Source organism: Chironomus tepperi, unplaced genomic scaffold, assembly GCF_022539635.2.
Source record: "Chironomus tepperi strain 1889 unplaced genomic scaffold, CSIRO-AGI_Ctep_v1 contig_222, whole genome shotgun sequence".
Lineage (NCBI taxonomy): Eukaryota > Metazoa > Arthropoda > Insecta > Diptera > Chironomidae > Chironomus > Chironomus tepperi.
Window position 1 is genome coordinate 2,452 of NW_027226344.1, and position 27,290 is coordinate 29,741.

Consider the following 27,290-nt stretch of genomic DNA (forward strand, 5'->3'; position numbering starts at 1 on the left):
TAGAATTTCTGCACTCTTCCCATAAAATCACTTCAAGTCTTCTTTAATCTCAAATAATATACGGTTTCAAATCATATGCTTTTTTGCTGTATGTTGCAATTTAGTATATGGCGCAGACGAAACGTGCTTGCGTTTAAAATGCCCTATAATTAACATCCATACATATCACAGAATAATCGCCGAATGTTGTTCATTATAATTATAATAAAAATAAGGAGATTATGCAAAAGTGACGTCTAGCATGATCCGATGGACGTCAAGAGTAGGGTTTTGTAACCAGAGCTCAAAATCAATTTTACTTTTCCATGAAAACTCCGAGTCAAATTCAAGCTCTGTACAGATCAGACCCTAACAGGGAAAGAGCATGCTTTCATGGTACAGAAAACCACTTCGATGCCCAATAGTGGTATCTTTTCTGATGGAGTAAGTCACATTTCAAATGAAAGAAGTCACAAATTGGACAATAGACGTAACTAGCGAACCATCCCACAACAAAAGAAGAATTTGATTTCAGAAATAATTTCATTTCATTTCTTTTTATTTTTGGAACAGAAGCATGCCACCATGAGTGATAAACATAACTTTATTTTACTTCATTTATTCATTCATGCTCAGCTGAACAAGTCAAAAATAAATGCACCCACAAATTTTTTGAAAAGAAATTTATTGGAAGTGAATCTAGAATGTTTTTCCTACGGGATGTAATATGTGAGAAATTTCTGGAAAGCCGTAAAAGTTTTATGTGTCAGATTAAGTTTTGGAGACATTTGACCTTAGTTGGGCCATCAAATTTACTGCCATAAGGTGGATGATTTAATCGATATTTAAAATTGTGGTTCTCCTGAAAAATAAGTGATAAAACGTAGCAAGAGCTGCATGTTCGACAAACAAGTGCAAATTTTGGAACTCCGCATAAAGCATCCTCAAAGAAAATCTGCATTTAATTATAACCTGGGGGTATTTAGTCAGTTGTATAGCAATACACATTCATACACAGACAACAACAATTTTTCGCAAGAACCACAGCAATCAAATTATTTAGGAGTGTACATCCAGTCAAAAATATTTCATTAATCACTAAAAAAAAAGTTGAAAAATTTATTTATAAATTCACATTAGCTAATCACCATTAAGCCACATTGCAAAAAGTACTGTCAATGTGTCTCATGCCGTGTGATTTAAAGAGGAGACACATATATATTTTCTATATTAAGTAAATCAAATCTCAAATGAATGCTGGTTAGAGAATTAATTTCAAGTCGTTCAAATTATCAGCAAAATTGATAGTGATAATGACATTTAGTTAGTGAACCGTGCTCATCTAAATTTTATATTTTAGCTCGGCATCATTTTTACTTAACTAAATATTTTTTTGGCTGTGTTGCCACTTTTTGTGTCTTGTGTGGGGTTTGACTTGATTCCATCAAATTCATTCATTATGGTGAAAAATATTCTAGACAAGATGATTCCTTGTTAACATGATATAGTGATAAAATCATCTAATTGTATGGAAAGCGAGACTTTCTATGATAATTGTAATAAATAATAAAATATGACTAATGATTGACACGATTTAAGATCTCTATAATAAATTCAAAAACCGGAATACACATATTTTTTTTTTTTTTGCTTATCACAAATCCGCTACATATTCTACACTGCTATCAAGTACTTGAGATTTTATTTTCAGAGGAAAATTATTCTTACTTTTTTTCTACATATTTAAACTAGTCTGAAACTATAGAATGAATAGCCACATTAAAGCGCATATTAAGAGATGATACACAGATCAATTGATAGATCCAGGACCTTTCTTAGATTTCTTCCAAAGCTGGCTCTATCACTGGCTACCGATTGCGAATTGTAACCTTGAACCTCCATGTAGTTCTCTGGTAAACAAAAGACTTCTTGACAAAGCTCGTTCAAATTTTATAACTAATCTACAGATCATATGCTAAATATTCAATGAACTTGCTTAAGGAAACAGCTTGTCAATAAAAAAATTTGCCAAGACATAATACCCTCAAAAATGTCAAACTTATAAAAATCATGCTCAAATTGTAGAGCATCTTTTTAAGCATGACAAATGCACAATGTATGCATTTTTCTCATTTAGTCTAGTATCTACTTTTAGTGATCTACTTTAAAATATTTTAAATGCGTCAAGTATTCCATCAATTTAAAGAAAATTGTGAGGGTTGGGCTCTTATTAAGCACATCTGGATAGAGGACTAAAGTCTGATAACATTAAATGCTTAAAAAGATTTTCTAAATAATCTCAAAGATCCAGTGAAAAATAGGAAAATCTAACAATGTTGCGAAAATTGCGGGCACAAGATGTCACTCAAAATTGAAATAAATTATTTCCGCTTATGTATATATATATATATTTTTAGTAGGTAATCTTTCACTGAGTCGTTATCAATTTTTTTCTTAAATTAAAGCAAAACAAATTAAGAAATTTTTTCGGAGATTATTATATATATACATACTGAGATGCCCTTTGAAAATGACGAACCGAGAACGTCAAAGAATTTTATCAGGAATTATTGAAAATTTATTTATAACAATAACAAGTTAATCATTCATGAATGGGATGACCAGATGTGTAATGTTATAAAATTAGTATAAATCCTTCATCTTCTTGATCTTCGCTGGCCGCACAGATCATCTGTGATCTATGGTCTTTCTCAGTTGGGATCTACAAATGACTCTTTCGCTGGTTGCCATTAGACAATTACTAATACCAAGTGCTACACTGTCTCTATCAACAACTTCATTCTTCTTAGGTCGCTCTCGTGTTCCTTTACCATCTTTTCATATTAGTCAAAAGTAACAAACATCAAAAAACTAAGCTTCTCGTTAAAAATTGCAAATTGCCTATAAAATAGTCTGAATCTCTAAAATATCTCAATTTTATTAGGTTGCAATTTAAGATAAATTTAAAAATATTTCCTGAATTTAAACAATTTTCTCAATGTATTTACAAAATACTATTCAAATAACTCCAACAATTCCATAGCACCGATCACACAAAGAACCCGACAACAGTCATAGTCATCATACATTTCTGACGATACAAACTATACAAAAACAAAGAAGAGAGTGAGAGTAAACAGACAACAAACGAATGCACTCTCACAATACATATTCGCTCATGTTGTGATCACATTTTCACTTAAAAAAATGTCATTTGTGTAAGAATAAAGCATGAGTAACTTTATTCTTATCGCTCACGATGATTGATCTTCAAACTACAAATTGCAGCATACTAGACAGTGACCGCAATCATTTAAAAAACTGAATAGAAAATTGATTATTAATTAGAACGGATTTAAATGAGGACAGTCAGTGTCCCAAATCAATTAAGTATTATTCAATCAGAAAATGAAAATTGTCTCTCAAAAAAATAAAGCAGTTCAACGTGTTGGATATGCCGCATTGTGCGTTCTGAGAAAATAATATTTTTCATACTGTTGCTTCAGTTTTGATTGAGCTGTTCGCTTTTACGGACGTGAATTTAAATAATGAAAAAAATAAATTAAAGTGGACTTTTTTTTCTTTTATGGAAATAAAGTGGAATAAGGTGAAAAGTGATATACATGCAAAATTTTTGTACAACGAACAATTAAGTTGGATATAAAATAAAAAAATAAATGAAAAATCAAGTAAATATTTGAATGAATATTCATAAAAAAATACAAATTATTTACAATTGTGCATTTATTTATTGACTTTATTTTTCACGACTGATATCGAGTTTAGTTCTATTGCAAAAAAAACTGTTATATGAAGATTTATCGCTTAATTTTTCAATATCATTTCCCGGATCGAGACAAAAAACTGCATAAATCCATAGATTAATTTAAAGTGAATGAATAAATCGCATCTTCAATTCATTCATATTAGCGTCATAATGCACATCTACACTTAGTTGATATTCAGAATGTCTATTTTTAGAATATAAAGTCTCAAGTCTCAATGTGTGTAAAAGATTTATTCAAGCATGCTTGCGAAAATGCTGAAAAAAAATTGAATCAATTTATCAAACAATTCAACTTTTTTTCTCTTAATCATTTAAATTGCTGTACTTTAAATAGGATTTTGTAAAGAAATCGTGTCACATCGCGTGTATGTCTCAGAATATATTTTTAATGCATGAATGAGACTGTTGTAATACTGAGAGGAAATGAATACATCAACGAATAAACAAATAATGTAATGATCTTCATTATGGAAAATGTTAAAAAAAAATTTGATACACACAAAAATGTTAGGCTATTTAAATTGAGAATGATGAGGAGATTGCGTGAGATTTGGACGCATTGTTTATGGGATTAATTCAATTTATTCAAATTTTTAATGATTCATAATAAGATAAAATTAAATTTAGAATTGATAAATTTGAATAATTGTCAACAAAGTAGTAACACTAAGTGGGTTTGTAATACTAGAGTGAAGGGCTCTGGCTTAAGCTGCTATGCAAATTTCACATGATAAACATTCAGAATTTCGAATTAAATTTAGATAGAGATTAATCGAATTCTTATTTTTAGCCTTATATTCCTTGACACGAACAATGTAATACACAAGTATTAGTCAATTATAGAATAGAACTGATAAAGATAGAGATTGAGTATGAACTTCAAAATCTCTTGATCGCTTTGAGATTCACATTTTAAATTTTATTGCTTTATTTTTGATCAAAGCCACAAGTCATCAAATTGAAAATCAAGAAATCATGACAAATAATTATTCTATCCAGCAGACAATAAAATCGCACGATGATTTAAAGTTGTCATTTACCTGTGAAATTGATATTTAAACATGTCTCATTTCTAAAGATCTTTTGTTTTATAAACAATTTTGGCCATCTCCAAGTTCATTGGATTTTCGGACAGATTTGTGAATGCTTAAAATTAATGTGCTGCTAATTTAGATGAATTTATAGTGAACATTAAGATTTGATGAATTAAAAACGTCAAGGCGAAAATTCTTTATCGCCATTCAAATAAAATTCTTTCAATTTACTCAAAATATTGTCGAATGCATTAACAGATAGGAAGTAAAAATTTATATTAAAACTATAGGAATGAATAAGACAGCGTCAATTGATTAATAAGAAGAAAAAACAAAAAAGCATGCGCGAGTCTGATTTAAGTGGATTAAAAGCATTATACATAAGCATATCATGAATGCGGGTAGTTTAATTTGATTTGAGGTTTTTATGAATGAAATTTTGAGTACGTGTTGTCAACGCACACATGACTGTTCTGATGTAATTTTTATCGTATATATGAGAATTGTTGCATATTACTTTTGGGAAATTCTAAGGCTTCATAATGACTAAACTACAACTTATAATATGACATAATCGATTCAACAGGTGATAAAATTGGAAATTCTACTCGTGCAGCTTTAGATTAATACTTAGTTGTGAATTATTGACGATTATTCGTACTAAATTAAGTCTTAAATACCGTCATTGCTCAGATTAGATACAATTTAAAACTAATCAGTTTCGTGAAAGTCATCAACATTTTACGCTTCATTTTATATCCGTCAGTAATTCTGATATGACTCATTAAGACAAGCAAATTGTTTTTCAAAAACAACAGCTTTGCGGAAGTTGTAAACATGTAGATAACTCAAATCAGACTTAATGCATTCTGGATAGAAAAAAAAATGTAGATGAATAAACAGCAATATGAAAAAAGAATCAAACTTCGATGAATATGAAAATGACGCAAGCGGTTATCACTAGTTTTGTGTTTAAACGTTTTATGTTCTACTAGTTTGGCTATTTTTATTGATCTGTTGATGATGATCTGAAGAGTTGTTGATTGAATGATTGTGTATCTTGAAACATTTGTTGCTATCTTAACGAAAACTTAGATATTGTCAACATTATAAATCAAACAGATTTAGCCCAAAATTACAAGCCGGTTAATCGATTTTGTATTAGACTTTAGACCGACGTGACTCTGACGTGGTACCGGATTTGGTTTAATCAGGATTTTTGATCGATTAACCAATTTGTGATATTCTGGTTAGTGTCCACCTTTGATATGATGTCAGCTAATTACTTTACGATCAACTAATTACAAATTATCGTGGAACATTCCGAAGAAAAAGTCATTGACCGATCGTAGGTGTAGTTACATATTAATTAAATAAATATTATATGTCAAGATGTTCACTCGGGAAATATTTGATGAGCTATTTTTGGGCGATCATTCACTCTAAAGAATTTTTCTTCTAGAACAAGTAACACAGCTTGTTCCTGGTGCTATAATTTTATGGAAAGGAGTAAAATGCAAATTTATATTTACTGTAATTGTATTGACGCAATTAAGTCACTATTAAACCCTAATTAATATTGAAGTTATTCAAATTACAATAAAAAAAATACAAAATTTATGGAAGTGACGCCATTTGATTCTATTTTGATAAAAATTATTGTCCAGAGCGTATCTGATTTATTTGTTATTATTGTGTTAATTAAATCACAAATTAAGGAATATCTCATCTTACACAAATCAGTCAATAAAAAGCCTTTCATGATAGTAAGCAATTAACAACAATTTGAACTTTAATTATCTTCATTATTATTGTTATTGAGCTATACATGATTTAAATTGCAAACAAAAATTTAAATTCTAAAAAGATGAGTCAACAATATTTAGAACCTGATTAGTAATTTGAATCTTGGAAATTCAGTACAATATAAGTCAATTGAAAAAAATAAAGCTTTTGAGGTGAAATTTGGCAAACAAAATTTTAAAATGCCACGTGGATTTTAAGTCACGAGTATTTTGACTCTTAATTTATGTACAAACCTCCACGATAACTTGTAAAATGGAAATGAGTAAAAAATATCCAATTAAAAATTTGCTTATCTACGTAATTAATTGTATTAAAGATAAGCTTAGATTCTTTTCTAATTTTCACTTTATTACAGTCCACTAGGCAATCAATCATTCACAACTTTATAGCTACTTATTAATTCGGAATTAATTACTACTTGTTTATTGAATACCGGTTGCTTATTCAATTTCGTGGAGGTCACCAATCGGCCCTTTACTAGTTACTCTATTGTATTATTATTTCTAAGTGAAACAAAAGGACAGCACAATTGAATTAATTTATAGGAAGTGGAGATATATGCCAGGCATTTACAGAAGAATTAAGTACTCATATGTATTCCTATTCACGCATTTCTTCCCTATTACTGACACTGTTTCTATTGAAATAAGTTAATTTATTCTCGTCTGAGTATGAAACGTGGTGTGTTGTTGATCTATCCAGTATTTGCATCTTGTTATGTCTGTTTTAAATAATTGCAACTGAGTTTCAGTCTGAATAAATATTACTTTTATTATGATTCTGGATATTTCCTATGACCTTGTTGAATTACATTCCGGAATGAATATGGAAAATTGATCAATTGTTCTAATCTATTCTGGATATTTCCTTAAGAGGATCTGAACCTTATTAAGCATAACTTTTGAGACAAAATGTACAATGGAAAACATATTCGAAGCTATAGACCATTCCAGAAACAAAATTAATCATCATTCAGATATTGCCTTCGTACCTAAAATCTTAAAAGGTCAAAAGAAACATATATAAGTTATTAAACGATGATCAGCAAAATATACCTTTAAGGTAACATCGTCATAATAAAATTACCTATTACAACTCAATTGCGAAACAATTGACAAGCAGGCCATGACTACCGTTTGCCATGTTCGAGACTATTCTGTGCATTTCCTAATGCCAGCGACTAAACACAAAGAGAAAACTTCTTATTAAGCTTTTTTGGGTCACAATTTATGCACTTGAGTTCATTGTGTGAATATATACAGCTAAAAAATTGAACATTTTGTAATTTTATTATTAAAGGTAATTTATTTATTACTTGATATTTTCTACAAGACACGAAATTTATGTCTTGTGATGTTAGATAGATTGTGAAATGCTGAATTTGTCGTTACAGACATGATTTGACTTTTACATGCTCATATGACTACAATTAAGCATGACAAAACTCTTAAGTAGCTATACTAATGGGATTGTGTGAATAAAAATTTAAACTATAGTCAAAATATTCATCTGCATTTATTTCCATTTACATTGACGTCTTCTCAGTTGCAAACTTTTTTTCAATCATTCGCACTATTGCGTAGTGCATGTGAGTCATTAATTAATTGAGAACGAAAAGAAAAATAGCAAACAAATGCGAGTAAATAACAATCTCAATATTTTCTCATTAATTCTCATCAATGCACTTAATTTAAAATTAAAATGAAATTGAGCTAAGAAATTATTTTACGACTGCAAAAAATTTTCATGAGTGTTACTGAAAAATCTATTTTTTTTTTTTTCTTCTCAATCACTCATCAGACTCAGAGCGCTCTAGCTGTTGTTTTTAATGCCAGTTGCTTTTCAATCGCGCAATGAGATACACGCGAAATCCGTCAAAATCAACAAGTGTTAAGCTACAAATGTGAAAAAAGTAATTTAATTAATTTTCTTGTTATTGAATATTAAATGTGATTTTAATGTCATTACAAGTGAGATCCTGGATTTAAAAATTCATTTATTATTCGAATAAATAATACAAAATCCAGATGTAATGTGCATAAGTGATAACAATAAAAATCTGTTTTAATACAAAGAGAAAATTGTTTCAAAAAAGTAGCACATGTTCTTAACCCAGAAACAATCTCAAGATCAATTATTCTGAATGATTTAAATTTGAATTTAAATTTAATAATAAAATGTTGCACGCACCTGACAGTTCTGATGTCAGCATTAAATTATAATAAATAAGATTGAGATGCGGCATCAACACGTGTAAATAAAGATTGATAGTAAATTTCAATCACTTTTAATCAATAAATTGATGATGTTTTCATGATTTCGTAAGTTAGTAAACATCAGAAATGCGCAAGTTCCATGAGATGAATCATTTAAAAGTGATTAATATGCAAAAAATAATCGACCAATTCTACTTGTTTCAAACGTGGATATTTCCTAACTTACAAATTTTATTTCATTTAAATGTGCAATAATAGTTTGCAAAGTAGAGTCTTCAAATTTTAAGTTATAAACTGATAAATTGCATGTTTTATATACTTCAGGACGTGAAGATGTCTATCGTTCTTTTAGATATGTTTCCTAAATTTTCAAGATCAACAAAAAGCAGAGCTCAAAGTCGACATTTCCATACAAAATCCGAGTGGACTTCGAACTCTGATAAAAAGTTTCTTTAATCAATTCTTAGAACAACAGTTTGAATTCAATTATTTACATTCTAACGCCCACATTCTCAAAATGTCGCTTTTCAAACCGGGATAATTCTTTACAAAGAATTAAATTATTTGAGATTTATTTTTAAAAATTCTTTTGCATATTGTAAAATTCGTAATTACATTATGCATATTAGAACGAAAACACGAAGAATGTCAAGGTACTATATAATACGGCCATTATATTCCACATAAAGTAATATTTCAAGATAAAATAAGAGACTTTTGTGCAAGCTCAAGAATCAGATGTAGTTGGCCGTTAAAAGATCAATGCACTTGCATTATCCGTGTAATACAAATGGGAAAGGCTCTGCAATGCTTCTTATATCAACAACAATTGGAAGCAGCATGATTTAGCATCCATATGGATGCTAAACGTCTTCCATCTTCATTTGTGTTGCTCGGATTATAAGGCTGAATTATTACAATAAAGCATCTTGAAAGAGTTTAATGCAGAATATAAAATGTTATTTTATTTAAAATAAATTAAAAAGAGCAATGAGCTTTAAACTTGAAATTACGATTAAATTTGAATCAAATGATCAATTCGTCATAAATCCAAATTTAAATTCCAAAACTTTAATAGGATAATAAAATTTGAACTTGTTGCTATGTTTTCATTAACCTCTCAGTATCATCAAATATATCACTCACTTAACATTCGCAATCTCATTTAAAATGATATTTAAAAATTCTGATTATCAAAAAAAAGTCCAAATTACTAAAAACATTAAATGAAAGCAAATTGTTTAATGTTTTTAAAAACGTTAATGATGATTCATTAAAAAAAATAACTTACTAAATATACATTCATGTTCTGTTTTTTATAGCTATAAAACAACGATTTAGAGCAAATTTACAAAAGCTGATAAATAATTTGTGATAAAAAATAGTTCACAAAGGAAGAGCACAGTTGTTTATCGTCATTTAAAGTTCTACAGGCTATACGCATATGATAAAAATCACATATGAATTATTTATAAATACAGTGCAATTATTCAAATAATACAGTAACACAAAGAACTAAAAATAAAAAAAGTTGAAAAAATGGAAATAAACCACGACGATTCACATCGAATTGACATAAACTTTGAAGATATTGTCTATACTGTGCCGGTGCCGAAGCAAAAAGGTAAGTTAAAATAATTCACATTTCCCTTGCATTATTAAACCGGGTTTTTTTACTTTCAACTTGCATTTTATTCAGAATGTTATTAGAAGTGCCTGTGGTGATTTAATAATATATTACATCAAGTCTCATTAATTTTTAGTTAGAATTATTAAGTAATCATGCTAAGAACACATGCTATTAGAGTTGAATTTAGCTGTAATTGTGCTGTATGGATGTGAATATACTAATATATTTGTGTCCAATAGATCGTAATCTTTTAAATCTAAAGTTCTAGTGAAAATCCAAGTCGATGGCTATTGTTAGTCGTCCCTGATAACGTGGAATATTGAAAAATTTATAAACAATTCTAAGTACAAATAAACTTCAAAAATTCTTAACGCACAATCTCCAATTCATAATTTAATGATAATTCCAATGTTTACAAGTTGAATTGAATGGGAATTAAATTAATTTACGATTAAGTAACTTATATTAAATATTAGTTGCATTAATAATTGTTGATGCAATGTGACTGAGACTCAACCTGTTTTGGACGACCGTGAAGCCGATCGCATATGCATTTATGGTCAATAAACATCAGTGATCGTATTTTTGATGTCGACTTAGACCATGGCATTGCACCATGAGAAATAATCTATGGCATGTAAATTTTCCATTCATTTGTTCAGTTCATTCATACAACGACTAGATCGTTTATGTAATAAGACATGATTTAAATTGCATTTATGCACCGCACTTCATTTAATATATCGTAAAGAACAAATGAGGAAAAAAATGCAGAAGAATATGTAAATTAATATGTTTAAATGAAGCTATTGAGCATCCACATGCGGTTTTGTGGTAAAACATTTAGCGTATATACGGCGGAAAATTTTCTTATGATGATAATTAATTTCTTTATTACAAATTTTTCATGCTATTCTAATTGCAGTTTTTCTCTGATATCATCTGTTTTAATTATCTCCTTATAATTTCGTGTATATTACGTATTAATTAATCTCGTAATGAAATGATGTTAAAGTCAGTAATTATCTGTTTTTATTATTTTCAAATAATTACCGTTTTTGACGTATTCTATCACACATTCTTAAAATATGCACATATCTGAGCTTGTTCGAACAGAGTAACGTGTAGCACAAATATTAGAATGAAGTTAGTAAGTCAATCAGCTGATAATAATTGAGTCTAAGGTTGACTCGTATGCACTTTCATAAAGTATAAAATTCTTTTTTTGTTACTGATTATTAGCAATGATTGGGATGTCTATCTGGAAGATTTAGTTAGGAAAATGTGAGTCATCATGTGAATTAAACAGTTATCCAGGTTAAGTGCATAGAAAATCAGTCTTGACATACTTTTTTCTTGTCTTTAATTCTCACATGACATGATCTTACTCAACTAATAATTCTTGATGGTCATCCGACTATGATGAAGCACAATTATTTGTTAGAATTCATTCACTCGTGTTAAGAAATCATATAAACTTGACTTAAATGCACAGCTAAGGTCAATTGTAGAATATTTTTCGTGCATTATGCAGCTGAGTGGCATCACAATTCACTTTTTCTAATACAAACATGTTTTTAATGTGCTTGCAATGTGGAAAATTTTTCAATTCTTTTATGTATTTTGCAGCTTTATAATAATATGCACATTTTTAAATATACTGTTCAGTTAATTAGAATATAAAATACTTTGTTGACATTTTTTACGATGAAGTTTAATATTTACTAGATTAATATTTTGACGTACAATATTCTCGATTGCATTTCCATATTTTCCTACTTTATTACGTTATTACTATTGAGATACTCAGAAGTTTTAATCAATTTGATTAAAGGTGTGCTGATTATGTAAGATGATTTCAAGTTAACAAACTAATTGACGAACTTAGCTTGATTTTCATTGCAAAATTCATAAAATTGAAGAACGATTGTGAAAAATTCAGTGTCATCAAATATCTTATTTATTACCTACTATTAATGACTATGCAACTTTTTCTGAATAAAATCTATGAGATTCGTTTTAGTATAATTTAAATCTTAGATATTCTCCTGTCGTAAAATTGCTTTATGATCGGATATTCTTAGAAAAATGTATGTGATTCTTGAAATTTTTTTTGGCAGTTTAAGAACGTCTTTATCAAGCTCAGAATCTCGGTTTATAATACAGCTAATGGAATTTCCAAAATTAAATTAATATTCTCATATTCAGCTTGAATTCGAAGATGTTATTCGCTTCTCTAAACAAAAGTTTGATTAATGCATGTTCTTAACTATATACTTTTTCCCACTTTTTTTCGTATAGTATTTTTGGGTTCTTTGGCCAATCTTCCTATCCCAATATATTTTGAAGTGAATATTTAGCAGAGATTTTTATTGTATGAAGTTTTTTGTTTTGCAATAACTTATAAAAGTGAATTGATGGTCAGAAAATCCCAAGCAAAACCTTTATTTAATTTGCATGTTTCAATCAAAGATACAATTTTTGGAATGGGAATTTTCCAAAAAATTTAAAACTTTTTGAAGAATTAACAGTTTAAAGATTGTTCTGCTCAGTCATCGTTATATTGTTCTTTCATTCCATTTAATAGATTTGGTGAGGATTTAAAAAAGTTTAGGGAATACCCTTAAATTAATGAAGAGACTGACTAACGCGTGTCAGATCACATATCTACATGGCTATTCTATTTCAAGCAAAACATTTTCCAGTAAGAAGAATTCAAATTTGGACGATTTCTATCTATGTTCTATCTGACAACAAACATTTTAAATTCTTGTATTCTTTACAAGGTTGCACAATAACCATAAATCAAAAGAACATTAATGGTCCGAACTGCAAATCACTTGACAAATGAATGGTTGACAGCACAAAAAATATTTCAGCGTTGACAATAAATATTCACAGCAAGAAAATCAAAACAATTATAAATTTCGTTATTTTCAGATGTAAGATATATTTACTAATTTAATTATATGTCTTTTAAGCATTCTTACTATGCAATGACTGATGTTTGATAATTTAGATACAAAAACTGGAGATTTCTTGTTTTTGTGTTGCAAAATATTTGCATAAATTATTATTTAATAATTAAATGTCTCCAAATACGCCCAAAACAACTCATACATTTGCTCATGTCAATCAAAGTTCAAAAGGATTTACCCAATTGAAAATTATCTCAACAACTTAAATCATCACATCTTAAATAATAAGAAAGAAGAGTGTCCGTATTTGTTCAGATGAGTTGAAAGAATCTTGATGGGTATTTGTCATCCACACTTAATTGATAGAAAAGAATCGAAGATATCTGCCGGTTGATGTTCTCAAGAATTTGTTATGAGAATCACGCGTTGACAATAAAATATTCTAATCTTAATGACGCCATATGATAGTAAACATTTTAGAATACGTTTGTAGATTTTTCTATGAAGTATCTTAATCTAAGAAACTGGAAATTCGGATTGACAGCATCTCTCGATTAGTCATGTTTAGCGGCAAATTTATTTGATGAGCCTCTTCATAATGAATTAGCTTCACTTCTGTAAGTCAACTAGACATGAAATTTACATAAGAAATTAATATGTCATAAAGGAAAAATCACGACATATGATTTCCATCCGCAAGCATCAAAACAAGTTAATTAAACAAGCTCACGTGAACTGCATTTAATAATAAAATAAATAGAAGCTTCAAAATAAAATTAACATAAAAATTATTAATTTCTCATCACCAATGAATCAAAAGTCTTTTTATCAGCACATCAGTCGAATTAAATATGTACTTACAAGCAGCTTATATTTACTCATCAAATATTTTATACACGAATTTTTATCTAAGGCACAGTTTATGTGATTGAAATATTTAATGAACTTCATTGATGTGCTAATAAACTTATGCAAATCATTTTCACGCTAACGACAATTCGAATTTACAATTAATTAAATTAAGTCTATAGGAAGTTTAGAAAATCCCCAAGGAAAAATGATCAATTAAATTGAGTGGTTTTGGAATGTTCTATAGCTTTCTCTGTTGAGGATGATGAGGATTAGTGGATGATGTTGCTGATTGATGCAATTTAATTGTAATTGATTTTTTAAGAAAGCATAAATAGTCAAGGTAGTGTTCCTATGAATCTTTGAATATTAACTTATATTTCTTTTATTATATCTCCTTCACCCACATCTAAAGTAGCATTCAAACTTCACATACATTATTTTTCTTAATTACTACTATTCTCATTCTCTAATGTTTACATTATAACCACATTCAGGAATCTCCTACGTGCACATTTCCACTTTCTCGATCACTATTTATTTATTATTATTATTATCTCGTCTAGCTTACATTCGTTATCACTGAACTCGTTTTTAGCTCATCTTCGCATGCAATAAAGAAGAATCGTTGACTAAAAATGTGTGTGACTGTGACATAACTATTTTAATAATCAGCATAGAGTTAGTTGACATTGAATTTTATGCATAAAAGACGCCAGAACTATGAATATATTCATTAGTAATCATTTTATTCATGAATGTGTGCGATGATGAGTTGGCGAAGATACATAAATGAGTAAAGTACAAAAGAAATGTTTATGAAATGAGAGTATTGATAGTAAAGGAAGTTCAATACAAAACAAAGGAAAAATAAATATTATTGCATTGACTTTGACTTGTGATGAGTGTATTCTGAGAAAGGACACTATTGATTCTAAAGGTTGAAAAACAGGAAAATGTGGAATGCATTAACATAGATTCAAATTGCAAAAATAAAACTTGTTCGATAACTTTAATTTGATTAATACACCACAGACATTCAATTTGAATTTAATCTTACTAATCCAGGTGTGCATCCAAAACGTAATGTGTCTTATCAGAAAGCCATAACTTATTTAGACAAATGTTTTGCATCGTGATATATTCAAATTTAAACATCATTAAGAATGTTTTTCAATATTATTGGATATTATCATGAAAATAAATTTATTAATGTAGTTTAATTAACATTTAATTGGTTTACTGTTTTAAACACTTAATTAAAAACAAAACACACGTGTTATTTTACATGATATGTAAAAATAAAAACAAAATGATGATCATTTCAATAAATTCAGGTGCCTAATAATATTTATTAAGGAAACAATCTGAGAATGAAACATCACATTGCAATCTTTCCCAAGTTCCAAATTCAAAACAAAATTTCCTGATCAAAAATTACCATCTGATTTGCATTTCCAGAAATAAATTAATCTCGATTTTACGCCGAGTCATATTACTGTTGATGACCTAACTCAACAATCTTCATCTTCAACCTGATAATCCTCTTAAATTTAATATCTTCATCTGCTATTAAATTTGCATTATTGTTCTTCAATTCAACACTCAAATGCACTTCCATCTATTAACGTCAATTGCAATATAAGCATCTAAAATTCATAGTAATTATACTTAGTAATCCTATCCACTAGCTTTCTAAGAATGTGTCAATATGTAATTGTAAACAACAAATGAATCATCACAAGAATCTATGGAAAAGTAAACCAAAGTGCACGTCTTGCAACCTATAAAATATGTAAACATAGCCGAGAAAAGAAACAAAAAATTTGCAGGCGTTTGTTCGTTTATTCGGTCATTGACGTCTCTCATTTTCGGTGCTGTGCGAGAAAAGAAAAAAAACGAAGCTGCACAAAAATTTTGTACATGTACAAAAATATATGTAGTCATGAAATTTATGAGTTCTAGCGGGGCTTATGCTGAACATGTCTTGAAAACATTTTTAATTCCATACTTTTTCCTGTTAGTTCACCTTAATAAGAGATTTAAGATTTAATTAAGTGATATTTCTTTTTGGACAGTGATCAAACCTTGGAAATTGTTTTTAGTGAAGTAGCACGTAGCAAATTTTTTATGTATCTTTTTTTTGTTTTACTTGATCAAATATTTTTTTGAAAAGTAATGTTAAAACCGCAGCAGCACATGACATAAGGTAAAGAGACAAATATTTGTCGAGGTCTTTTCCTTATAAAAATTTACTCAATATTCATTATCATATTTACAGTCAATTATTATTCTATTCTTTAAGGCTGTTTGTCTTTTTTAAAGAAGCAAGTAAACATGTTGATTGATGGAATATTCTATGGATAATAAAGATTTCTTAGATGTTCTTTTATTTGTTTGAGCACAAAAAAGGTGACAAATTTTTTCTTTGTTAGTCAGAAATATCTTTTTGACTTGTCGGCACTGGACGTCATTGAAGTGATTGATATAGACATTGAAATTATTAAGAGCTGATCGGCTCGAATGTTTGAGAATCTTAAACACATATGGCGGGAAGATATGGAATGGCTAATGAACCACTTGTCAGACACTCGGTCTATACAATTATGTAATTATGTTTCCATTCTATTTTACATAATTCATGTAGTTTACGATCGACACTTAGCGATTCTGTAAAGTTCAATGATCACTAAACGTAACACAATACACATTCCTACATTTTTAAATACCAGTTAGCTCAAACGTAAGCCTTCCTAAAACTTTATGACCTTAAGAAGGCCGCTAACAAGTTAACCGCTGTCACATCATGCTGACCAAATATTTTTAATCGTCATTAGCCTACGTCATATTTTACACGACTATAGGATTTGTCTTTACATTAGCTCACTTCCGAAATTGTATTTTTGGCTGGTCAATGTTATGATTGATGAAATTATTTTGTTAGCTCCTGCGTGCAGAATCGAATTAAACCAGGAACACTTAATGAAATTGCCTTTTTATGATTGAATCTTACGAAACCAAACATATAACGAGTTTAAACTTCTTCCTCTTTCAGATGAAATTCTCTTTTGACATTTGTTCTTAATTCTATGACTTTTTAGTGTTGATTATTTGTATTTGGAGCTGAATTTTCATTTCGTACACATAATGTCTCACTGGCTTTCATGTTTGGTCTACTAATATATTAGTTCTGTAGCTACTAACCTTAAACTTGTTAAAAATTTCTAGCATCAAACTTTGTATTTGATCAAGACAAATATTTCAGAAGACACTGCCGTTTTAAGTCAAAGAAGAATGAAAGTGAATGTTTAAACCCGTTTTCCTCATTCTAGATCACCAAAATTTACTATTTTGTTAGTTTTGAGCCATTATGATCTACCCTTGTTGGTTCGAGAACTAAAACTGAGCTTTGGTTTGAAAAGATTTGAATAAATTTAAAAACAATTAAAATTAAATATGTGAACCTTAGACTTAGAAATATTTCAAAATATTGGAACAATGATGAGTCACCATAAATACATTTGCATGCTATAGCAATTTTATGTTTCATGCTTTTGAGACTCAACAATGAATCGCTTTCGAAAATTATTATTTTTCATTTTTAATTTACCGTATTAAACAATAAAATAAAGTTTCTAAAAAACACAAAAATAGATGTTAAGGGAAAGGGCAAATGACGACTAACATTATAAATCTGATGATAATAAATTATGATAATTTTTTCTGATTAAAGCTTACAAACTAGTAATGAAGCGGATCACGCTTCATGAGAATATTCACACAATACGAAGATCAGAAACTGTACAGAAAAGTAAAAAATAAAAATAAAACAACTTGAACAATATAAGACATTTATGAAATAAAAAATGGAAAGCGATAATGTGCAAGTAATTAACTAAAATTATTTTCATGGAGAATAACATGTACAGTTACTACTTTCGAATTTTTAAAGTTATGCAGTTTCTAATGTTTGAGAAAATTTTCACGCCTTCACTCGCTTCGCTCCGTTCAGGTCGCAAAAATTTGTGAGCTTCGCTCAACCAAGTCCGAACTGCGTTCGAACTATTAATGTTCGAGCTTCGCTCGAACTGTTTTCTTCTCACGGCGACTTATTTTCATAGATATGCAGTTTTTAATGTTTGAGAAAATTTTCACGCCTTCACTCGCTTCGCTCCGTTCAGGTCGCAAAAATTTGTGAGCTTCGCTCAACCCGCCAAGTCCGAACTGCGTTCGAACTATTAATGTTCGAGCTTCGCTCGAACTGTTTTCTTCTCAAATGAATTGTTTAATAGGACGGCGACTTATTTTCAAAGATATGCAGTTTTTAATCTTTGAGAAAATTTTCACGCCTTTACTCGCTTCGCTTCGTTCAGGTCGCAAAAATTTGTGAGCTTCGCTCAACCAAGTCCGGAACTGCGTTCGAACTATTAATGTTCGAGCTTCGCTCGAACTACTTTTCTTCTCACGGCAACATATTTTCATAGATATGCAGTTTCTAATGTTTGAAAGGAAAATTTTCACGCCTTCACTCGCTTGCTCCGTTCAGGTCGCATATAAATTTAATGCTTCTGAGCTTCGCTCAACCATTTCAAGTCCGAACTGACTACATTTGGGTTCGAACAACATAACAGTCATTATGTATGTTCGAGCTTCGCTCGAACTGTTTGGCATCTTCTCACGGCAACATATTTTCATAGATATGCGTAGTTTCTAATGTTTGAGAAAATACAGTATTTATATAGATCACTATACGTAGCCGGGCTGAGCTTCATAAACTCGAGTTTTGCCCGACATAGGTAAATAATTAACATTAGGCCAATGTAGATCAGACACGGTACTTATATAGATCACTATTCCTTTGAGATCGGGCTGAGCTTCGCTCGCCCATACTTGGTAGATTTCAGTACTTATATAGATCACTATATTTGGTAAAACTTTCATATTTTTATCTAAATACAAGCTCATCGGGTATAAGCACTTTTTTCGCTAATGCCCGATCTTGGGTAGATTACAGTAACACTTAGATATAGAATCACTATATCGAGCCGGGCTGAGCATTCGCTCGCCCGACTTAGGTTAGATTACAGTACTTATATAGATCACTTCAAAAACATATGAGACGGGCTAAGCTTCGCTCGCCCGACTTGGGTAGATTCTTACAGTACTTTATAGATCACTATAATGAAGCCGGGCTGAGCTTCGCTCGCCCGACTTCGAGAATGCCCGAAATTTCTAATTACAGTACTTATATAGATCACTATACGAGCCGGGCTGAGCTTCGTCTCGCTTTTACGACTTGGGTAGATTACAGTACTTATATAGATCACTATAGTACGAGCCGGGCTGAGCTTCGCTCGCCCGACTTGGGTAAATTACAGTACTTATATAGATCACTATACGAGCCGGGCTGAGCTTCGCTCGCCCGACTTGGGTAGATTACAGTACTTATATAGATCACTATACGAGCTGGGCTGAGCTTCGCTCGCCCGACTTGTGTAGATTACAGTACTTATATAGATCACTATACGAGCCGGGCTGAGCACTTATATTCGTTTGTGTATATACGAACTAGGCTAAATGTATTGATTCATTAAGAAGTCCATTTTGATTTACACCTTGTTAACTTCGCTTTTGACTTTTTTAGCCTAAAATTAAGCACATTAATGGATAGATATTTCTAATATCTACATTTAATATTTACATTTTTTTTGAATACTTCAAGTATTCAAAAAGGAAACTCAAATTGCACATCCAAAATGGATGTTTAAAAAAAATTTCAGAATTTCATAGGATTCGATCTAACGACCTGAAGATTTCAATTACTTGTAACCAAATGCAATCAGCCAAATCTCAATAAAAATTATTATTAGATAATTTGGATAAAACTATGCATTATATAAATTGCAAGTTTGGTCTGAATTTCAGATCATGAAAAATATAGAATGAAATACTCATTAATTGTCTGCGGCCGAGCGAAGCGAGGTCTGCCATCAAAAAATTTTTTAAAACACGTGTTTTGGAATAAGCATTTATGCTAATATTTAGGGAAAAAATTTCAGTTTTTTGCATTTTGTGCCTCAGTGGATGCATCTCATGACCCCAAAAACTATACAGCTCGTGTGATTAACCAATATCTATCGATAGAAAAAACCGGAATCATTAACTTTGTGTTAAAATTGAGTTTTCGCGCATTAGACTGCAACTAACTTGCTAAAGGACAGAACGTGATTTTTTAGCGATTTCTCGGCACTGGAAGCACCAATCATGAAGGAGTTTTTACCATTTGATAGGTAATACGAAGCACAAACTTTGAATGACCGAACTTTTTTTTTATAATTCGGCAAGGCTGAGGCAGTAAATCGTTTTAAAAAGTAGATTTCTTAAAACAAAAAACAATATATTCACACAATTTTGTGTGAATATGATTACACAACGGAAGAGATGAAGAGATTATGATTTTAAACTTTTGGGGATGGTTTTTCATAGGATATAGGAGATTCCCTATGCAGATTAAAAAAAAATTTTTATGTTCACCAGAAAGGGGAGGAACAAGATCCAGTCGGATTTCAGTTCACTTCCAGACTTTTTAAAAAAGATCCAGTAGAATCCATTTTACTTCTAGATACAATAAAAACAAGATCCAGTAGGATCCAGTCTACTGTGACCAGACGACTTCAAAATGAGACTCCAGTAAGATCCAGTGGAATAAATTTTTATTTGATGATTATAGAGGACTTTATTAATTGTGATTATGATCTTTAAACTTTTTGGATGGTTTTTCATAGGCTATAGACAGATTCCCTATGCGGAAGTGGAGGTATAAAAAAAAATTTTTATATGCACCAAGGGGAGGAACAAGATCCAGTCGGATCCAGTTCACTTGCTTCAGACCTTTAAAACAAGATCTTCAGTAGGATCCATTTTACTTTAGACACATAAAAACAAGATCCAGTAGGATTAATTTCCACTTCGTAGACCTTCAAAATGAGATCCAGTGAGATCCAGTTCACTAAATTTTTTTTTCACCAAATTAAAAATGTTTTGAAATAATCGTTTATTGAAACACGTGTTTTGGAATAACCGAAAGGCGAATTCGAATTTGAATTCAAATAAAAATATTTAGGGAAAAAATTTCAGTTTTTTGCACTTTTGTGCCTCATTGTAATGCATCTCATGACCCCAAAAAATATACTTGAGTATATTTCGTGTGATAACCAATATCTATCGATTAGAAAAAACCGGAAGTCTTGACTTTGTGTTATTAAATTGAGTTTTCGCGGAAACTAACTAACTTGCTAATTAGGACAGAACTTGATTTTTTGCGTATTTCTCAAGACAACTGTTCAGAAGCACCAATCATGAAGGAGTGAATGTTTACCATTCTGATAGGTAATACGAAGCACAAACTTTAAAATGACCGAACTTTTCAAAATTCGGCAAGGCTGAGGCAGTAAATCGAAAAAAGTAGATTTCTGTAAAACAAAAACAATATGTTCACACAATTTTGTGTGAATATGAAATTCCCTCTGAAGTTTTTAATAAAGCTATGTTCTATTGTTTAGCCTTGTATTAACTATTCTTGTTAGGGATAATTATGTAGATTTATTCTAAGTTACGTAAAAGGGCTTTTAAAGATGAGAAATAAATATTTTGTCAAAATTCGTTCTTTAGGCTTACGATTCTGAAGAAAAATATTAGGAATGTCAGGTGTTGATGAGGAAGATAATCAGAATGTTATAAGAATTACGTTTATCTTAATGAATCTAAATAAATCTAAATATTAAATAATATTGTTTGACGATTGAAAACAAACTAAATATATTTAGATCAAATGGGTTTGCAACTATAGGAAAGGAAAATCAACAAATTGCAATTTTGCTAATAGAATTTGAATTTTAAATGTACGTTGGAAGTCATTTTTATTGAATAATTTCCTAAATTGTACATGATAAAACTCCCAAGGCTATAAATCAATCAAATTCTGAATATGCTCATTATCAACAATATATATTTAAAATTGACTGAAACTAAGCACTTACTAGAACTTCATAAATTTTTTGACGTCCATAAATCCATTTTTAATAATCATGAAACGTAAAAAACGGCTATAATTTTAACGACACTATCTTGATGAAAATATTTACGAAGTTCACGTCCAAGGTGATTTAGTTATGTCACTATACTCTCGAAATACACGACTTTACTAGTTTTACTCATTAAAAAATCGTCTCAGATTTAATTGTATGAGATTAACAATTATATAAAAGAATTGATTAATGACAAACTTTTCAACTTGTTATTTTTTTTGACGTCAGCAAAGTTCGCTAATTCTATAGCTAAACATCTTCGAATAATTAATCTCGAGTTAATCATATGTAAATGATTTATTGAATGTGAGATCCACGTTTTCATCCTTAGATTTTTTTATTGTATTATTTCATGAGACTGAGTAATTGAATAAAATGCATTTTGAAGTATATAAAAAAGTTTTATAGATAAAAAAAAGTGCATTTAATTTGCAACACATGCCGTTTAACACTTCCATTCATGTTTACTAGATATTTTATAGGTCAATGTCTGACAGAGACGTCTGAGAGTAATAAAAATAAATCTCAATTTTTTTTTATTATTTCAGAGAAAAAGAATGTGCTTAAAGGTGTATCAGGACGGTTCAAATCTGGCGAGTTGACCGCAATTTTAGGACCAAGTGGAGCTGGAAAATCATCATTACTTAATATTCTTACAGGTTTCACGTATGTATCATTGTTTTCTGTTTGAAATTACAGTTATTAACAAGTCTCGGAAGTTATTGAATTTGAAAATAGTTTAAACACTGTGTTTAATTAGGAGCGTATATGAGGCTATCTATTAAATTCTAATTCCTATCATAAAATTCATATATATTGTTAATTGATTTCTCGATTTCTATGAGATTTCTGGGAACTTGAAACAAGTTCATCATGCAATATTGAACATACTTTATATCGTCACATGTTAGTGACATGATCAGTATCTCACGCAATGTAGGATGAACTTGCAGAATATTGCAGAATTTAAAATCCATAATTGATGTTAATCTACACTCTTGACATCCTAATTAAATGATTCTAACTAATTTTACTTTAACTGACTAATTAAGAGTTAACCTCAATGTTTCGACACCTTGGTGCTATTACTCAATTAACTAATTTGACTTCTCAAACTCGTGAACAACAACTGTAATTGCTAATGATCATTGCAGCTCCTCATTCATTCATTATAGCACCCCTGAATGTACAATATAATTTTCCCGTTTATTTCTTTTGAGAATCTCGCACTCCGAAACCCAACGAACAATTGAATATGCCATTGTACTCACAATAAATAAATTATTGTGCAAAAAAAGTTATTTTTCACTTCACGGTTTATGGAAATCATTTTCTATTGAAAAATAATATATACAGCTTACCGCAAAAGTCTGGTTACTTCCATTAGGTAGTTTCTATTTCACTCAATACCGATTGATTGCAATTTTATTGATTACTGAATGGAATATTTAAAAAGTTGAGCTTATTTTTTCAAATATCAGTGATTGGAAATTGATGTTTGGATCTTGAATTTGATTTTTGTCGTCTGACGTATACAGCAACTAGACTTTTCTTAAAGAAAAGTATCATTTTTGAGCAGTTGTTGGTTTGAGCACTGTTATTTTCACTGATATTTGTTGAACTTTATCAAAAACAAATTTTGAACAATTTCGATGATTGCTATGATTGAATTCATTAAAATTTAAATCTTGACTTCAATAATTGTGATCTAAACATCATCTAGATCTTTATAATATTCAACTTTTAAAAAATGACATCTACAGAACATCATGATATCCCTGAATTCAATTGATTCTAACATAAAATCAAAACGAATGATCAATAAACAATCAATTGAAGTTCATTCATGGATGACAAAAAACTAGAATCATAAAACGATTGCTGCATTTCATTCTGTGAGAAAATTTATTTGATAGCATTGCAAATGAAATTCGTAGAATATTTTATTTATAAATGCATCCGATGAATGCACAGCTGTAATGTGACATGACTTGAAGGATATTTCATTAATAGAGACATTAATTAATTATTGAAATTTTCTACATATTAATTTAATTATTCATTTATTGCAGCACCAAAGGCGTCAAAGGTATCTTGGAAATGGGCAAAAAATCATCAAACACAGCACAAAAGCAATGCAGTTACATTCTTCAAGATGATAATCTCTACCCATTTTTCACGGTTAATGAGACGATGTTAATTGCCGCAAATTTGAAAATTTCCAGCCGCTGTATGAGCCAAAAAGACAAACAAATTTTAATTGACAACATTTTGGATACTTTACACTTAACACATGCCAAAGAAACTCGATGTAGAAATCTATCCGGTGGACAGAAGGTAAACCTCATTTGGGATTAAACGTCGGATAGAAAGTGATTCTCAGAATCTCTAAATTGATTTCTTGGAAAACTTTGAAGTTCCTAAAAGATCCAAGGAAATCCATAAAAAGTTGCTTTCTGTCAAATGACTTCAAAATAGAATAGCAAGTGATTTATAGATAGCCTTACTCATTATTTTTAATTTTCAGAAGCGACTTTCAATAGCCTTAGAGTTAATTGACGATCCGCCTATTTTGTTCCTGGACGAACCAACGACGTAAGTTGTAAAATTGCAGATTTATTGAATAACTTGACATGAATCTTCTTTTATTACAGCGGATTAGACAGTTCATCATCAACATACACTATACGACTATTACACAATTTAGCACGTGAGGGAAGGACGATTGTAAGGCTAACATATAAATTTAAAAGATGTAAAAAGTTAATCTCTATTCAATAACTAGGTTTGCACGATACATCAGCCATCAGCAACTATTTACGAGATGTTTGATTTGGTCTATGTACTAGCAGAAGGTCATTGCATTTATCAGGGATCACATAGCAATACAGTACCATATCTTGCATCACAAGGATTTCAATGTCCACAATTTCATAATCCAGCTGATTACTTACTGGAAGTAGCAAATGGTGAATATGGAAACTTTACATATCAATTAGCAAAGGCTGCAATTGGTGAGCAATGGAGAACATCATCATCGACTGTATATATAAAGGAAGAATTTGAAAATGAATCTAATTCCGATCGTAATGATGACAGACTCTCAAATGATACAGAAGAGAAACGCATTAGTGTCTATACCAAAACCAGTGAAAGTGAAAATTTATCGGGAAAATTGAGCTTTAAGTCAAGTATTAAGACAACACCGTCAGAATTGACACGATTATGGATTCTAATATCTCGATGCAATGTTTTACTCTTTCGAGACTGGACAGTGACACATTTAAAGTTGTTAGTTCATTTTATTAGTGCTGTTATTATTGGATTATATTTTGGTGACGCTGGCGTCAATGCAAATAAAAGTATATCCAACATTGGATTCCTTATTCTTAATGCAGTTTATTTATGGTACGGCGACCATAAATTTTGGAATTAAGGCCTGCATTGCTAATAACTCTTATGATTATAGGTACACTTCAATGATGCCAGGTGTCCTTAGATTCCCAGCGGAAATCTCAATTCTAAAGAAGGAAGTTTTTAACAATTGGTACAAACTGCGGACATATTATATCGCAACTTTAATCACTTCCACACCTATTCATGTAAATATTTATATTATTCTTCAAATTATCAGGAAATGTGCATATTTGCCGTACTTATTTACAGACACTTTTCGCACTCGTGTATGCATCTGTTGTATATTTCTTAACAGAACAGCCACCTGAGCCGGGACGATACTTAAAAGTAATGTTGGTATATATTTTGTGTACAATAGCTGCTGATGGATTTGGCATTATGCTTGGCACACTTGTTAATCCTGTGGTAAGTATTTTGATAAACTGAATATATTTTGGACATATTGATGTTTTTAATTTTAACAGAACGGACATTCTTTGGAGCCATCTCGTCATGCTTCATGATTGTATTTTGTGGATTCCTCGTCTTGTTCAAGCACATGCCAGTTTTTATGCGATATGTCAGTGACTTTAGTCTTCATAAATATTGTCTGGTGGCACTTACTGTTGCGACGTATGAAAATGGAAGACCTGATATTACATGTCCTGAAGATAGCTTCTATTGCCACTACAGCAAGTCATCAATAATCATGAAGGAACTTGGCGTTGAGACCGAGACTTATAGCTTAAATGTCATCAAAATCATTTTTCAACTTGTTCTCTTTAAAGGAATTGCATTCTTTACACTACGGAGAGCATTAGTGAAAGGATAATAGATTTACTTTTATTTACCTATTTGTGTAATTTTGTAAGAATTTATTTGGAATCAGACACGATTGATGTGAATATTTATTTTAATTTAATATTTAATGTGGGATCAAAATCTTAGAATAATAAAATGATGGATTCTAGCTTTATTATTAAAAAACTATGATATAAATATGAGTTTTCATTCATAAATTACTATAAAATTGTTTATTAAGTTTTCAGAAGATTAACGGACTTAAATTCAAACTTTAACGGTTTTTTTAAATTTGAAAATTACAGTCTTCCCCCGTGCAGTATTTTTCCTTTATTTATAAACGAATTTACTCATATCCACAAATTATTTATTTTCCGATGGTTTACCATCTGATATTGCAAGTAAATCGTCATTAGTCTCATACAATAAGCAATCACGAAGAGTCGAATATTGATAGTTTAGTAAATCGCCGTAGATATATTGAATAAAAGTTAATTGTTTTGAAAATGCGTCCTCAAATTAGGTCACTGTTGAGAAATTATTCATTTCTATTGAATAAGCACTCGAATAATGGAATTAAGCAGGCTGAAGTACTTAATAGATTTATTTATCCATCTTATCAAGGGTAAAAGTTAGTTAAGAGTCATGATTGAGGTATTTAATGAAAATATTTATAGCATTCGAATGATGTCATCGTCTGAAAGGTCGAATGATCCATTGAATTTGACTACTGACAAATCTAACTATGAAGCAACAGCTGGAACTATGAAAGATGGTAAAATAAACA

At 30.2% G+C, this 27,290-nt stretch overlaps 1 protein-coding gene across 1 annotated transcript; it reads left to right on the forward strand.

Annotated features, from left to right (window-relative positions):
* The first annotated feature begins 3,406 nt into the window (after positions 1-3,406).
* On the forward strand, positions 3,407-26,659 carry LOC139090890 (ATP-binding cassette sub-family G member 1-like). The gene is made up of 10 exons (XM_070640753.1): positions 3,407-3,668; positions 10,145-10,446; positions 22,855-22,972; positions 24,379-24,643; positions 24,834-24,901; positions 24,961-25,033; positions 25,092-25,714; positions 25,776-25,908; positions 25,973-26,132; positions 26,188-26,659. Exons 2-10 carry the CDS (start codon positions 10,362-10,364, stop codon positions 26,532-26,534), a joined length of 1,872 nt encoding a protein of 623 aa, XP_070496854.1. The 5' UTR covers positions 3,407-3,668; positions 10,145-10,361; the 3' UTR covers positions 26,535-26,659.
* The last annotated feature ends 631 nt before the right edge of the window (positions 26,660-27,290 follow it).

What these genes read in the sequence shown, in the direction of transcription:
- LOC139090890 (XM_070640753.1), top strand. Translation starts at nt 10,362, where the DNA reads ATGGAAATAAACCACGACGATTCACATCGAATTGACATAAACTTTGAA. An exon ending in AATATTCTTACAGGTTTCAC is followed by an intron (nt 22,973 to 24,378) that starts GTATGTATCATT and finishes CATTTATTGCAG; the next exon opens with CACCAAAGGCGTCAAAGGTA. An exon ending in ACTTGTTAATCCTGTGGTAA is followed by an intron (nt 26,133 to 26,187) that starts GTATTTTGATAA and finishes TAATTTTAACAG; the next exon opens with AACGGACATTCTTTGGAGCC.